Below are 14,620 nucleotides of genomic sequence, written 5' to 3' on the forward strand. Positions count from 1 at the left end.
CATTTTAATAACTTTTCCAGCAGCAACGGCAAAATAACAAGCACTGCAACAATTACGTGCCGCAAGTGCAAGAGCAACAAACAAGCGGCAAACAACGAAACAAACCGAAAGCAACGGCAATCGACAACAATGGCAACAAAGGCGGCCACTAAAGCTGGATCAGGAGCTGTGCGCCAAACTGCGAACTGGGTTAAACACTTGGACGGAGTTTCCACCTGGGCTCCTGCCCGAGTTTCCCCGACTGCCTGTCGCCCGTCTCCCGGCTTCCACCTCCTCCCTTGACATTTGGCCGGGGCAACTAAGTTGCCATTGCCGTTACTGCGCGTTGCATTCAAGTGGATGTTACCTTGGCCATAATTGAGGCACGCGCTAAGCGAAACAAATAACAAGCGGAGCTGCAACAGCAGCTGAAGTGATTGCTGGCCCTAAACCCTTTAAATTCACGTTAGACACAGAGGAAAAGTGTGGAGCTAACTATAAAGAAAATCCTTAACACTTGGTAAAGGCCTAAAGACAACAACTAATCTGGAATAATGTCCAAATTCAAATATCAATTATAGAATTATTCAAGTCTTTCTAAGACATCAACAAATTAGTATAGTTTATTAATAAAAGTATTTATATATAAATTAACAATAAAGAAAGCAAACTTCATATTCATATATCCTTGCAGCTATTGCAAAAATTAAATATTTTTTAAAACATTATGATTTACTTGCGTATATGTCTAAAAACATTGAAATTATGATGACTTGCAGCTCAAATATTATATAGTTATTTTATATAATTTTATTATTTCTATGGGAGCTATATGATATACTCGTCCGATTTTGATGAAATTTAAACCGTAATTCTGAAATATTTAACCATTACTATATGTCGAAGAACTACAAAAAAAATTAAACAACAGCAAAGTTATAATTTCTTTTATTTATTTTTTCGATTGTTCCTATGGGAGCTATATGCTATAGTCGTCCGATCCGGCTCGTTCCGACTTATATACTACCTGCAATAGAAAGACAACTTTTGGGAAAGTTTCATGCAGATAGCTTTAAAACTGAGAGACTAGTTTGCGTAGAAACGGACGGACAGACGGACAGACTGACAGACGGACATGGCTAGATCGACTCGCCTAGTGATGCTGATCAAGAATATATATGCTTTATAGGGTCGGAGATGTCTCCTTCACTGCGTTGCAAACTTCTGACTGAAATTATAATACCCTCTGCAAGGGTATAAACATGACTAAAATAGAGTTAAAACATTTTAAATAAAATGTGTTTTCTAAGTTTTTTGCTGCAAGCAAACAAGTTTATTGTTTATAGATAGAAAGTAAAAATTAATTATTGCTGTCACAAAAATGTTTTCGGCAAATGAATATCCAATCAAATTTCACACATTGTAGATACAAACTGTGCTGCAACTTTTGCCAGCTAACTTTTTGTTTTCCCTGTAACAAGATTGATAGAATGGGTCGTGCGTGGGATGGAGAAAAGCCGCCCATTTGGCCAGTTACACGTAGTTGCCTCATAAGCTAGCATAACACATTGCTGCAGCACTTAGTTGTGTAGTTTCTCTACTCACCGAAAGTTAATTTCCGCTTTGGCGTGGCACCTGCAACGAAAATGGAATGAATGAAACGTAATTTATAATTAATTTTAACGCATTTTCAATTCAATAATAAATGAGGCTAATTTATTTACAGCCCTACCACCGCAGGGCTTCCATTTTGCGGAACGCTGGGAGAAGGAGGTACATTTCAAGGTAAAAGTTTAATTTTTAGCGAGCTGTCGCAGTCAACCCATTTTAATTCAATTGAAGTTGATTAAAAATTAATTTGAAATTAAATGTGAACTCAATGAAGTTGTAGTTAAAAATAGTGGAGCCAAACGAGGGACAAGAAGGAAAAAAACATGGCATTTGACAGGCTGTGACATTTGCGGGCCGGAAGAGCAAAAAAGAATTGATTGGACGGAAAACTGCGAAACTTAAACAGGGCACACAAGTGAGTGTGTGTGGGTGGATTACCAGTACGTAGGCAGGTGAAGGGGGAACGGAAGTTGTTGCAAAGTCCGTTGAAATCAATTTGTAAAGTAAACTTGTTAGGTGAAAAACCGAAACAAGAGAATGCCAACGGAAACCAAGTGGGCTAAGTTAGGAGCAAAACAAGAAAGGGAAAACTAATTGCAGCGCTCATTTTTTGCTTGTTAATGGGCCTGCAAACGAGCTTCGAGTTTCCCTCCTTCTATCGATCCTTGAAACCCACACATGCTCACATCCCCGTGCCCACACACATTTGTTCTGCTTGTGGCATCGCAAAACTTTTTCCCCCAATTTTATTTGCCTCATTTCGCTGCCATTGTTGCTGCTCGTTCAAAATCTGCGTGCGCAAGTAACAACATTTTACAGCTGCAATTAAAGTTAGTTGGCACTCCCCATCCCCCTCCGTTCGCTTTTCCAGCATTTCCCGCTTTCCCATTTTCTACAACAAGCTAATGCACTGCACTTTAATTAACCCAACACCAGGAGAAAAAACCAGAAATTATATACCCCTTCGCTCTCTGCCCTGCTAATGGCAATTTATGTGCGATAATTTGTGGTATGAAAACCATAAAAACAAGTGCGAGGAGTCCAATAACAATCAACTAAATAACGAAACACTCTTAAATGACCAACCTGTGTTTCTATTCTGTATTCCATGAAATTTTTATGTATTCAATGGCTTTGACATAGCATGATAAAGGACTCACTATGCACTCAACATTTTTTTTTCGAAAACAGAAATTTGCCTTTATTTTAGAAAATCGCCTATGATTTCAATTTACAATAAAAATTACAATAGGAAGGTTTTTAAAATATACTGCAAAATATTTTCTAAATATTTTTTTTAGAAAAATTTTCTAAAATACAGAAATAAATTTTATATTTTTTTAATATTTCTGTATTTTAGAAAATTTGTCTTAAAAAAATTTTTTTTTAATATTTTCAAAATTTTTTACATTTATTGTGTTTCTTTCTAAGCTGCCTCTTTTTTTAACTGTAAAAAAAAATGTTTTCAAATAAAAAAAAATAGTTTTGAGTGTGGATTTTAACTTACTTTTAAATTTCCAAAATATTTTACTTGCAATCGATACTGTTAAAAAGTTAGAAAACACAAAATATTTATGGGTTCTGCTTCACCATCTGTTTATGTGTAATGTGCAACGCTTAGACTTGCTTCTGCTTTATAAATTAATGAAATCTATTTTCATAAAAAGATAAATTCAGATATCTTAAATAAAGTGGTAACTTATACGGTGGGTTGATAAAATCCCAATAAAACTTTTTATCCCAGAAAACCAGAAGGAAACGAATAAGAACTGTTGAAAGTGCATTGATGTGCATTAGAGTCAATTACCAGGGATTGCAATGCCCACGCATTCAAGCAGCCGGAGGCAATCAGCATTATCAAAGGCTTTTAATTGCCATAAATCTGCGAAAGTTGTTAAAACCCCATTTAAAATTGTCACCGTAATGGCACACTCAACCGGCTCAATGGCATTTAACCAGCTATCTCCCACCTCCCTTGTCACCCTCCTAAGCATCCATTCCCTTTATTTTCTTGGCCCGCTTCCTTCCCTTGCCAACTTCAGTTGCAGCCTGCCTGGGATGTTAATTAGAAAACTCTTGAAAATTATTAAAAACTTTCCAATGCTGTCAGACAGACGAGAGAAGGAAAGATACTAGTGGTAATATAGTACTTCAATAAAAAATGTTTTAAGACTTATCACAGGTTCTTTGTATAGCTTTGGAAATATATTTTACTTGGCAAATAACTTTGGAAAGCCCTGCAGAAAAGTTTATGATTCAAAAGTTTAGCCAATATAAATTCATGCTTTTATGTAATTAAATTTTATCAAATTGGACCGCAATCTTTCTAGATTAGCTCGACTGGCTTCCTTATTTCACAATTTGTCGCAGGCTATTCAAATTTCACAGTTTTGCTCAATTTACGTAGTCGGTTTTAATTAAAGCTTATCCAAACCAGGTGCCTTAACCCCCTCCTCATGCCTGTACAAATTAATTCATCGGTCAGGACGGTCAATAAACACGATCCCTCTAATGGATCTCTACACAGTGTCTCTGTTTCTGAATCTGATTCCGTTTCTGCCTCTGGCATCTGCATCTCACTTAGCACCTTTTATTAGTGCCAATTACGACTAATTTCACGATGCGTTTTGAGCTATTTCTGACGAGATTACAGCCACAGACTGCCCCAAACTAGATATTCAACCGCACAGAATTTGTGGCGTGGGCCTGGCATTGAACCTGAGTAGCTGGCGGCAGTCTGAGTTTGCAAGTATCAAGGCGTGTGAGTATCTCGATTGCGGTTAGTTAAGCGCGCCATCTCAAAGTGCACAGTTCTGCGAAATGACAAAGCTAGAGATTTCCAACAAGTCGGCAAAGTCGGAAAAGTCGGAAAAGCCGGCGGAGCAGTGGGGCAACGGCCTGGAGTTCCTCTTTTCGTGCATCTCCTTGTCCGTGGGCTTGGGCAATATCTGGCGCTTTCCGTACATTGCCTTCCAGAATGGCGGCGGTACGTTTGTGATTCCGTATCTGATTGCCCTGCTGGTAATTGGACGTCCTGTCTACTATCTGGAGATTTCCCTGGGCCAATTCACGGGTCGCGGCGTGGTCAAGGCCTTCGACATGGCTCCCCTGCTCAAGGGCGTGGCGGTGGGCCAGGTCCTGGCCACAGGCGCCTCCATTACGTACTACTCCAGTATCATGGCCTTGACTCTGAGATTTCTGGTGGCCTCTTTTGGGTCTGAGTTACCGTGGAGTCGCTGCTGGGAAAGCTGGGGCAGTGATTGCCATGACGGAAGTGCTGTGAATAGCAGCGGAAAGATGTCGCCAGCCCAGCTGTACTTTGAGTGAGTACCCCGAAAACAACGGAAATTCATTAAAAATTAATTTAGACAAACTAATTAAGGTTTACAAGTAAGTAGCTTGGCATTCTTAAAACAGAATTGATAAAATAAACAACTGTACATTTTAAATCTAAGTGCAGAACTATTTATTTCACCGACGCAACAACAGTGAATCTGGGTTTTATAAGTTGATACCTTTGACAGATTAAAAATGTATCTTAAATGAATTTTATTAGGGATTAAAAAATTTCATTTTATTTGTGGTTTATATAGCTAGATAGTTTCTTAAAAATTTCAGTTTATTTATGGGCAAAGTTACAGCTTAGGATATATACGTTAAATTGAACGATTTGACGTTGAGCACTTGCGTAACTCCCTCCCAGATCAGTAACGTCTATGAACTCGATCGATTATAAAATTATAAACGAACTATAAAAAAAAATAACTTTGGGTGACTCATTCTGCTGATGCTATTGACTTTGCTATAGGGGATCAACTAACACTAACTTTACCAGAAACCATTGTCATTTCCTATTTCAGACGCGAAATCCTCCATGAGGTGCCCAACATTGACAATGGAGTGGGAGTCCCAAATTGGCAGTTGGTCGCCTGTTTGGCCGTGGCTTGGCTAGTAATCGGTGGAGTCCTTATTCGCGGCATCAAGAGCAGTGGCAAGGCGGCCTATTTTCTGGGCGTATTTCCCTATGTGGTGCTGCTTATCCTGTTGCTAAGAGCCGTGACCCTTCCAGGAGCCATCGATGGCATCATATACTTCTTCAAGCCGCAGTGGCGCGAGCTGCTGAACCCACTCGTCTGGTATGCTGCCGTAACACAGGTCTTTTTCTCCCTGGCCATCTGTTTTGGCACTTTGATCACCTATGCCAGCTACAACAACTTTAATCGAAATGTATACAAGTGAGTTAAAACGAGCGAGGTTCTGGTTATTAAAGAGTTCAAAAACTTATTTTTCGTTTAAATAACTCTCCCCCAGCGACATTGTAATCATCACCACCATGGACTCCTGCTCGTCCATTATCGCGGGCTGCATCACCTTCGGGATTCTGGGGAATCTGGCCCGCGAGACTGGGGTCGCGGACATCGGCAGCGTGGTGAAGGGCGGCGCCGGATTGGCCTTCATCTCGTACCCGGAGGCCATTGCCAGGTTCGAGTATGTGCCACAGGTAAGGTATCGCGAACGCACAGCGCCGTGGGCGCCCTAAAGCACAACTACCTAAAGATGTTCGCGGTCCTTTTCTTCCTCATGCTCTTCGTCCTAGGCATTGGCAGCACGGTGGGCATGGGCTCCTGCATCCTGCGTGTCGTTAGGGATCAGCTCGGACTGCGCTCGCCGCCCATTTGGAAACTGGCCACTGGTCTGGCCGTAATGGGCTTTTCGGTGAGCATTGTTTACATGACCCCGGGCGGTCAGTTTGTCCTGAACCTAGTGGATTTCTACGGAGTCTCCTTCACCGCCCTAATCCTGGCCATTGGCGAGTTGGTGGCAGTTGCTTGGATTTATGGTGGGTACTTTGTAACTAAGATTAAGTTCGCAACTTTTTTCTGGAAAACGATAAATTCCAGCTGAGGCCATTATCTTTTTTTCCCAATGAAAAATTTGTATTTTTAAACTTGAAGGTGTTAATCGCTTTTGCGCGGACATCAAGTTCATGATGGGCATTGAAACCGGTTGGTATTGGCGTCTGTGCTGGCGTTTCATCACGCCTGGTTTGATGATCGCCGTGCTCATCTATATGCTGCTCGACATGTCCGCTCTGGAGTACAAGGGTGTGGGCTATCCCACCTTGGCTCATGGTAAGACCATAGATACTCGTCATTGGCTTTTGTTAAAGGCTATTCCTGCTCTTTTTCGGCATACAGTTTTTGGCTTTTTGCTGGCGGCCTTGGGGCTGGTTCAACTGCCGGCCTGGGCCTTCTATGCCATCTATAAGCAGCGTCGCCAGCCTGGAAGCTTCGGGCAGGTAAGTTGGCCCCTTTCCACCGATATTCCACGTATTTCTCTGAAATGTTCCCCTTTTAGAAAGTACGTGCCGCCTGCAAACCTTCGGACACTTGGGGACCGGCCAACGTTCAGCTGGATGCCAGCATCTAGAAAATTAGCTAGTTCCCTACACTGCGTATACGTAATGGCCTCGGTAGTCTGGGGCATTATTATTTGATATGGGCTGGATGAAAATGGGTAGAATAAAGTGAAATATATTAAACGTGGAGCCAAAAACAAAAGCGAATTTATTCTGCCGGAACAGTTTAACTGCCCGAAGGAGTTGGCCTGGCGAAATGAGAAAAACGGAGCAGCTGCAAGCACTTTTAATTACCCCAGGGCAGAGTTCCAGTTGGGCGTGGCAGCTGCACTCCTTAGTTGTGTTTGTGTTAGTCCGCTTGGCATGTCAGACATGTCAGCAATGCGGAAATGCGCAAATATCAAATGAAAACACGAAACGCAGGTTACTTTCTAGGGCCGTACTTGGGAATACCCTTTCAGGAATAAACAACTACATTTTTACGGCATTGGAAAAAAAATTTTTTATATGGTTAAAAGTTTTATAATTATTTTTATAATTTTAAAATCCGAATCAAAAATGTTTTTAATACAATTTTTTATAAACAAACAAATATTTTACCAGAATAATGTAATTAAATATTTTTACAAATAATTAAAGTAAATTTAAATATTTTTATATTTTTCCCAAGAAAAAATTAGTTGACTTTGAATGTGAGATTTATTTGAAATGCTATTTTTATTCTATATTCTATTTGTGATAAATAGGACTGATAAAAACTTTTAACTATTGTATTTTTGTATTAAATGACAGCAGCTTTCAGCAGTGAACTTATTCCAAAAGGTCCAATATTTTTTCAATAAAACCATTAATAAAATTGTCATACTCTTTGAAAGAGTATAGCAATCTGCAGCTCAGACAGAAAGGATGTGGAAGAAAGAGGAGAAAAATGGGGACTACAGGGCTACAGGGCACTGTTAATAAAACATTTGGTTAGCTGCTGTTCGACACATTCATTTGGCGGGTGGAGAGAGGTTGCAAATCAGAATGTCTGTGGCATGTGACAAAGTTGAAAAGTAAATATGCAAGGGCACAAAAAAAATCCTGGATCCCCTTCACTTTTCGCAGTCTGCTGCAATGCCCCACACATATGACAGCGCATTTATTGCTATACATTTTTTTTTAGTGTTCCTGTGTGTTGTTGAAAAAAGTGACAGTGTTAAATTTTTGGCTCATCCCCCGCAGCAGCTGAAATTGAAGTGTGTGTTGACTTTGACTGACGTGTCGTTAGTGCTGAAGAGCTGGGAGATTCCACTTCGAAGCCCGCTTGCGTGTGGCACGCCCTCCCACACACTGCCACTCAGCCACACACTGCCACTCACCAACACACATGCCACACGTACGTTCCGCGCGGCAAACAACTTTCTTTCATTTCTTTCGTGCCTTCTTTTTAGGACTGCCGTTGTTGTTCATTGCTTTAACGATGCGCGTAAATCTTGACATACTTTCATCGCCGCCAGAGAAGGGGAAAGGAAGCGAGGGCGGAACATAGCCACTCACACAATCCACGCCCATTATTAGTAATGGCCAAAATGCCCGATCTGGCCCTTGTCAACGCTGCTGGCTGAACGTAGACTACACTTTTGATGCAGCCCACAACATGCAACAGTATTGCTCAATGGATTCCCTAGAAAAAAAAAAACAAACAAGAAAGAAAGGAAACTTCGGCCAGTTTATATAACCTTGCAGCTATTACTAAAATTAAACATTCTTAAAAACACTTAATTTTGATTTATATGCGTGTATGTTTAAAGACATTGAAGCTATGATGATTTTCAGCTCAATTATTCGACCGTTTCTATGGCAGCTGTATGATATCGTTTTCCGGTTTGAATGCAATTAGAATCGTAGATCTGAACTCTCAAATTATTACTATTTCAAAACGAACTATAAAAAAATTAAAAAACAAGAAAGGAAGCAAACTTCGGCAAGCCGAAGTTCATATACCCTTGCACCTATTGCAAAAATTAAATATTCTTGAAGACATTAAAATTATGATTTAGTTGTGTGTAGTTTAAAAACATTGAAGCTATGTTATTGTTTTTCGATTCGAATAAAATTAAAAACGTAATTCTAAACTATCAAATTATTACTACGTCAAAAATTAATTATGTAAAAAATTACTATATGCTATAGTCGTCGTATAATACCCTCTGACACTTTCATACACTTATACACTTATAAGCATACTACATGAAAAGCAAAAATATTTTTACCTTAATTTTTCTCAATTCCTACCTAAAATACTTTTAAATCTAAGTGTGCTCAACAAATTATTCAGCTTAAGAACTTCAAGATCTAGCCAAGAGTTTTCAAACAGCACAGTCTCGAGCACTCATATGAGCCAAGACATTTCTTGGTTGACTGACTACAGCCGGACATGCAAAACTCCCTTGAGGGGAGAAGAGCCAGTACAGAGTGCTCATCAGCCACAGCAGCATCATCAAGTAAATGATCATCATGCGATGCAGATGGAGCCGCACCTGGCAGCCACTTTCATGCTCCGAATCCAGTACACTTGAGTGACGGAAGCAGTTGCCAGCTGGTCTCATGTCAGACTGCAGGACCTGCCCACAGGATTTGCCCACCCCGCAGCCCTCTTCTGATTATAAATATGAGCTGGCAGTTGAGAGAGTGCGGGAAATCCGCTCCAAATTGCATGTCTGGCTGTCAGCAGCGACTAAGCAATAGTTTACCTTTTTTTTTTTTATCCCAGCAACAACTTGATTCGATGACTTAAAACGTTTATCGTGTTTGCCCTAAGTATTTGTCAGAGCATTATGGCCCGGCCAACATGGCGTATACTAGACGTACCGTATGCCACAAGTTGTACACATTCCCAGGCCACTCCTATCGATATCACTAAACATCTCCACATGTCCCATTTAAGCCCACCCCTTAAATAAAACTTAATTGAGTTTAACGTGGATTCAAGTTCGGGAAAAAAGGGACTAAACCGAGTACGGTTTGTTGGGTTTTTTCATCATTTCGTTTCGAGTCGATTATTTCGTAGGTCACTGAATAAATGTATGACTTGGGCCGAGCAGGGCAATTACCTAATGAATGGAATCGATATTGGTTCTTTATCTCTCTCCCCTCCCGTCTAGACAGGATAAATTTACTTATTCAAGGTTTTTGTTATGGAGGCGTTGGAGGCTACTGATTCATCTTGAGGCATTGTCTTGGGTAATTTATGTCACTTACAAGCATTTGCCGCTTATCAAAGTCACCATAAATTAAAGCAGAAATGATCTGCCCCCTTGTTTCTGACAGACAAAGCCAATGACGCTTATTACATAATTCAGCAGCTGCCCACGCATCCAACAGATGAGAAAAATGTGTAGGAGCTGTTGGGCGAGGAACGACAAGGAAGACAGTTAACCTGGGTGAAGAAACAGCAGCAGCGACGTCAGCGAAAAACCGCGATGCCCACAAGACAAAGGACAAATGAAGAGAAAAGGTGAAAAGCCTGAGCCGGAAAGTCAAGTCAAACAATTAAGAAAAGCCCAAAAATGGTCTAAAAGCCCTTAGAGTATTGCAGCCCCTCTCCTCTCTCTCCATGTTTCGGCCACTCCTTATCACTTTTCCCATTTTCCTTCGTCCACTTAAATAGGCACAAAAATGTTTGCTGCCAAATTCGAGCTTCATTAGCAGGCGGAAAGGAGTTCGCTTCACGCCAGCTGACAACCTAATGCGAATGTCGAAACAATATTTTCCATGTCTGCTAATGTGTCAGCATGTGTGTGCAAGAAAGTGGGAGAGAGAGGAAAGTCCATGACAAATTCAAGGAAAGCGGGACAAAAGTGAAAGCAGCGAGACAGTAAAATCCTATTAAGAAGTTTCTATCGCAAATTAAAATCTAAATACGCAAACAAAATGATGGTGACGTCTGCACCACGGGGAATCCAGACGGCCAAAAACAAAAAGGACACTCAGAACAGTGAGAAAAAAGCTTAACTAATACAAATATAAATTTTTTTTTAAATATTTTTAGAACAACAACATATGCAAATGAGGAAAGCCAACTCAAATTTGATGAATTTTGTCTGTCAATTTTATATTGAATTTTCTTTTGCATATTTAATAATGCATTTCGGCGCAGAGGCAATACATGTTTATGATATTGCTTTCGATCGAATAGCAAGGCTATTTGCAAAAAAGTAATTATTTTTGGAAATCCGTTTTTCTGATCGATTGTTTGGCATTAAAAAGCAAAAACTATAATCTAAATAGTTCCTCAATTGTTTGCATCTTGAATTCGTCAAAGAATTCAAGCTTTCTTTTTATGGAGTTTTATATAATAGAATATATTTTTTATTACTTCAAGTTAACTCTTAAAACTTCTTATAAAAGTTACCTGCTAAGCATTTCTCAAATAATGTTGTTGGTTAGGTTTGTATAAATGAAATCTTTTTTTATTTCCGCAACTCCTTTATTGATACACAAGATATTTTCTCTTTGTGCGCGCCAATGTCGCCAAGGAATAAGCATTACCCAGGACAAAGGTAACTACTAGCCAACAGACAAACCCCCGTTCCCAGACCCTTTGGCCACGCCCCGTATTTCCCTTTTATTTGTGCTGTCTGCTTACAGTTTGAATTATAAGCTAGCGAAAATTTAATAAAGCTTTCCCTCCCCAAGGAACGAAGCGAAGCGAAGGACCGAAACTCGGGCGTCTTTGGGGCAGGACACGCTTGGCAAGGACATGAAACTCCGCCGCAGAAAAGGACAGACTATGACAATGTCAAAGAGTTTCGCTGCACGCAATGTGGGCGTGGCAGTCGGGCGACTGGTGGGCGGAACAGAGCACCTGCGACAACAAAAATACAAATAAAAATAAAAGGAACAAAAGCAGCAACAACGATTGACGGTAAAGTTTTTGGCCTGGCAAATGGCAAAAGTTTTGAGCTCCTCACCCGTTATCCGTTCTATATATTTTCCTTTCATTTCATTGTTCTCATCCTGCTGCTTGCTGCAAGGGCAAGCAACTTTAAGCCTTTATTAAATTGTGTGTCCAAAGTCAACAGCGAAAGCAGAAGTGACAGCGACGGGAGTGACAGCAACAATTGACAGCAAAACAAACGATTGTCATTGCCAAGTGTGTGCGTCAACCTTTGAACCCGTCCCATGGCTTCAGTTCTGTGTCAAAGTACACCCAGCCCCAGCCCCACCTTCGTATCCACATCCACATCCACGTCCATGTCCACGCTGGAAAATAGATGTCAAGCGGTTTTCCCCCGGTCCGTTTAAATTGAATTGTTAATTCGGCACAGAAACCTTTTCCCTTTTTGCCTTTTGTGTGCGTGTTTGCCATCAATGCGATTTTCTTTTGGCTCGTTCCGGGTGAAAATATTTATGTTGAACCCTTTTTGTGGCAGCTTTTGTTTTGGCCTTTGTTGCGTTATGCAAACATTCGACTGCCAGTGACAACAGAACAGGAAAAGCATCCCTACTTTTACCCATTTGCCAACTACATCCCCACCTCCCAGCTGGTTGTATTTGAGCCGGAGTCAATGGGGAATATAGGAAGATAGCTTCACCTGCATTGGATGGTTCTGTGGTCCTGGCAGCCGATTCTATTAACTTTTTGCCCGTTCAACATTTGCATATCCCGACCGCAAGAGTCCAGTTTACAGTTTTCAGTTTGACTCCCGACAATCCGCCATTTCCACGCTCACAGTCCGCGCATTGTTTGCCATTTGCAACTATATCCCCCTACATTCCAACCCGTTTTTCGCCCAGTTTCCCACAACGAGCAAAGCATAAATCAAGCGCAGAGCACAAATATTTTTCAAGTGACAACAAATATATAATGACGACTCCCCGGGTTTTGCCTCTTGGTTAGAACCGGAATACCAGAGTACCTGAATGGATGCAGCCGTGCCCCTCTGTTGACTTTTGCCTGGAAAACAGTGCCACCCTCTCTAATGTTTTTTGCAGAAGGTTACTCTAACTAGATGGGGTATACCCCAAATTTAATATGAGCAAATTGGAAAAAGATAGGACCGTCTGACCGCTTGAGACTTGATTAAATACAGATATATTCAATGTATTCAACATCTAACTTCAACAGTATAAGGAATTTTAAAAGGAAAAATATATGTTTGTGGGTACACAGATCTTTCTTGATTACGTTTTACTTCTCTAGTTCGTTCCTAGAGTGTCACTGTTAAAATATATTAAATAAATGATAATAAATGTCATTGATGCGTTAATATCGACAGACTATCGAATTAATTTAGATACTAGTTAATGGCCAATTCTTATGGTTCTTATTTAGAATTTTTTTTTTTTACTTAAATTAAGAATTGGTTGAAATTTGTATGTACATTATTTGTATATTCTAACCGAATTTCAACCCAACGAATTTCTTTGTCCCCCCAATTGTGCGACATTCCATATAATTTATTTAACGCACGTAGATTGTTGAGACTTTTAAGCTTAAATTATAGCTTAAAAAACAAGTTTTCCAAAACCGATCTGCTTAACAAAATTAGTTCGAATTTCACCAATTATATATATGTACATAAGTCTTTGTATTTATTTATTTATTTTTTATTTATTTCAAGAGTTTATCCTTTTTTGAATTGAATTGAATTTTGATGTATTACCACTCTTATCTTTTTATCTCTCCTGGTCAAGTATATAATGTATTTTTCAATAAATTTACTTTAATTTATAGCACTTTATCGACTTTCATTAACATAATTCATTTCGACACTTTTGTAAAACTTTTACTAATAAACCAGTGATTTATAATTCATTTAAAATGTTCATCGTAACATATTCGATTTTTTTTATTTCAGCAAATGTTCCACTCTATAGGGCAACAAAGGTTCGGTTTCTACTGAAGTTTTCCATAGCTTTTCCGGCCAAAGCTGCTCCACTTTCCGCTGCGACGCTGCGGCTTGCGCTTTGCTGATTTCGTTTTGATTACGGCAAATTGTTTTTAGTTGCCTTCGTCATCCTGTTCCTTTCCGCGATTTGTTTCGTGGCCAAGTTTATATTGCGGCATTTGTGCAGTTTGCCCAGTTCCGTTGATTTGTATTTACAGCCGTCCTTAACACAGGTCAAGTCACAAATTACATTCAAATCCAATTCCTGACCAGTAATAATATTGACAAAGTCCCAGTCAAATGAGAGTTGCGTGCCATTCGCATTAACAATTGATAAATGCTTCTATTTGTTGAGTAATTTTGTCGGTTTTTATGCATTATAAATTGCTCTGTTTGAGCGAATTTATTCATTGAATTACGTACAACTGATAATTTGGGTAAATATCTATAAGGCAAATAACTTATAATAACATAGTTTGTTTGCCTTTACTTATTTTATACAATTTTGTTACGAGTTTTTTTCGGCTTTATATTTAGTTTGCTGTTGGCGGCAATTAGCAAGTTTTTCGATGCACAACTTTTTAATGAAATTAACGAACCCGCGGGATCTGATCCCTTTTAGCCTTCGTGCGGCAAATGTTAAGTGCTACTTCACTTCAGACTGCTTCTAATAAGAAATGTACTGCAAAAAACTATAGCTAAGCAAATGGAAGTAAAGATATAGCGACAGCTAGGCACTGTCATTCTGCTTAACTGATTAGTTTATGGGCGCGACTTCAATGAGGATCCACTGCAA

At 39.7% G+C, this 14,620-nt stretch overlaps 2 protein-coding genes across 5 annotated transcripts in view; one reads left to right on the top strand and one right to left on the bottom strand.

The window, feature by feature from the left end:
- Positions 1-14,620, bottom strand: part of LOC108145154 — a 42,136-nt gene that overhangs the window by 24,090 nt on the left and 3,426 nt on the right. For all 3 annotated transcript variants that reach the window (XM_017270371.2, XM_017270370.2, XM_041707518.1), the window contains one exon: positions 1,585-1,614. The gene's annotated coding sequence lies outside the window, so the exon portion shown is untranslated. The remainder of the gene's footprint in view (positions 1-1,584; positions 1,615-14,620) is intronic.
- On the top strand, positions 3,668-7,151 carry LOC108145155 (sodium-dependent nutrient amino acid transporter 1). 2 transcript variants are annotated; one of them, XM_017270372.2, is made up of 7 exons: positions 3,672-4,913; positions 5,451-5,825; positions 5,902-6,091; positions 6,148-6,430; positions 6,546-6,722; positions 6,789-6,889; positions 6,949-7,151. In XM_017270372.2, exons 1-7 carry the CDS (start codon positions 4,411-4,413, stop codon positions 7,018-7,020), a joined length of 1,701 nt encoding a protein of 566 aa, XP_017125861.1. In that variant the 5' UTR covers positions 3,672-4,410; the 3' UTR covers positions 7,021-7,151. The 2 variants fall into 2 exon arrangements, with proteins under 2 accessions (XP_017125863.1, XP_017125861.1); XM_017270374.2 differs by lacking the exons at positions 6,546-6,722; positions 6,789-6,889; positions 6,949-7,151 and having other exon boundaries at positions 3,668-4,913; positions 6,188-6,397.

The sequence above is a fragment of the Drosophila elegans genome, unplaced genomic scaffold (assembly GCF_018152505.1).
Source record: "Drosophila elegans isolate 14027-0461.03 unplaced genomic scaffold, ASM1815250v1 contig_133, whole genome shotgun sequence".
Classification (NCBI taxonomy): domain Eukaryota; kingdom Metazoa; phylum Arthropoda; class Insecta; order Diptera; family Drosophilidae; genus Drosophila; species Drosophila elegans.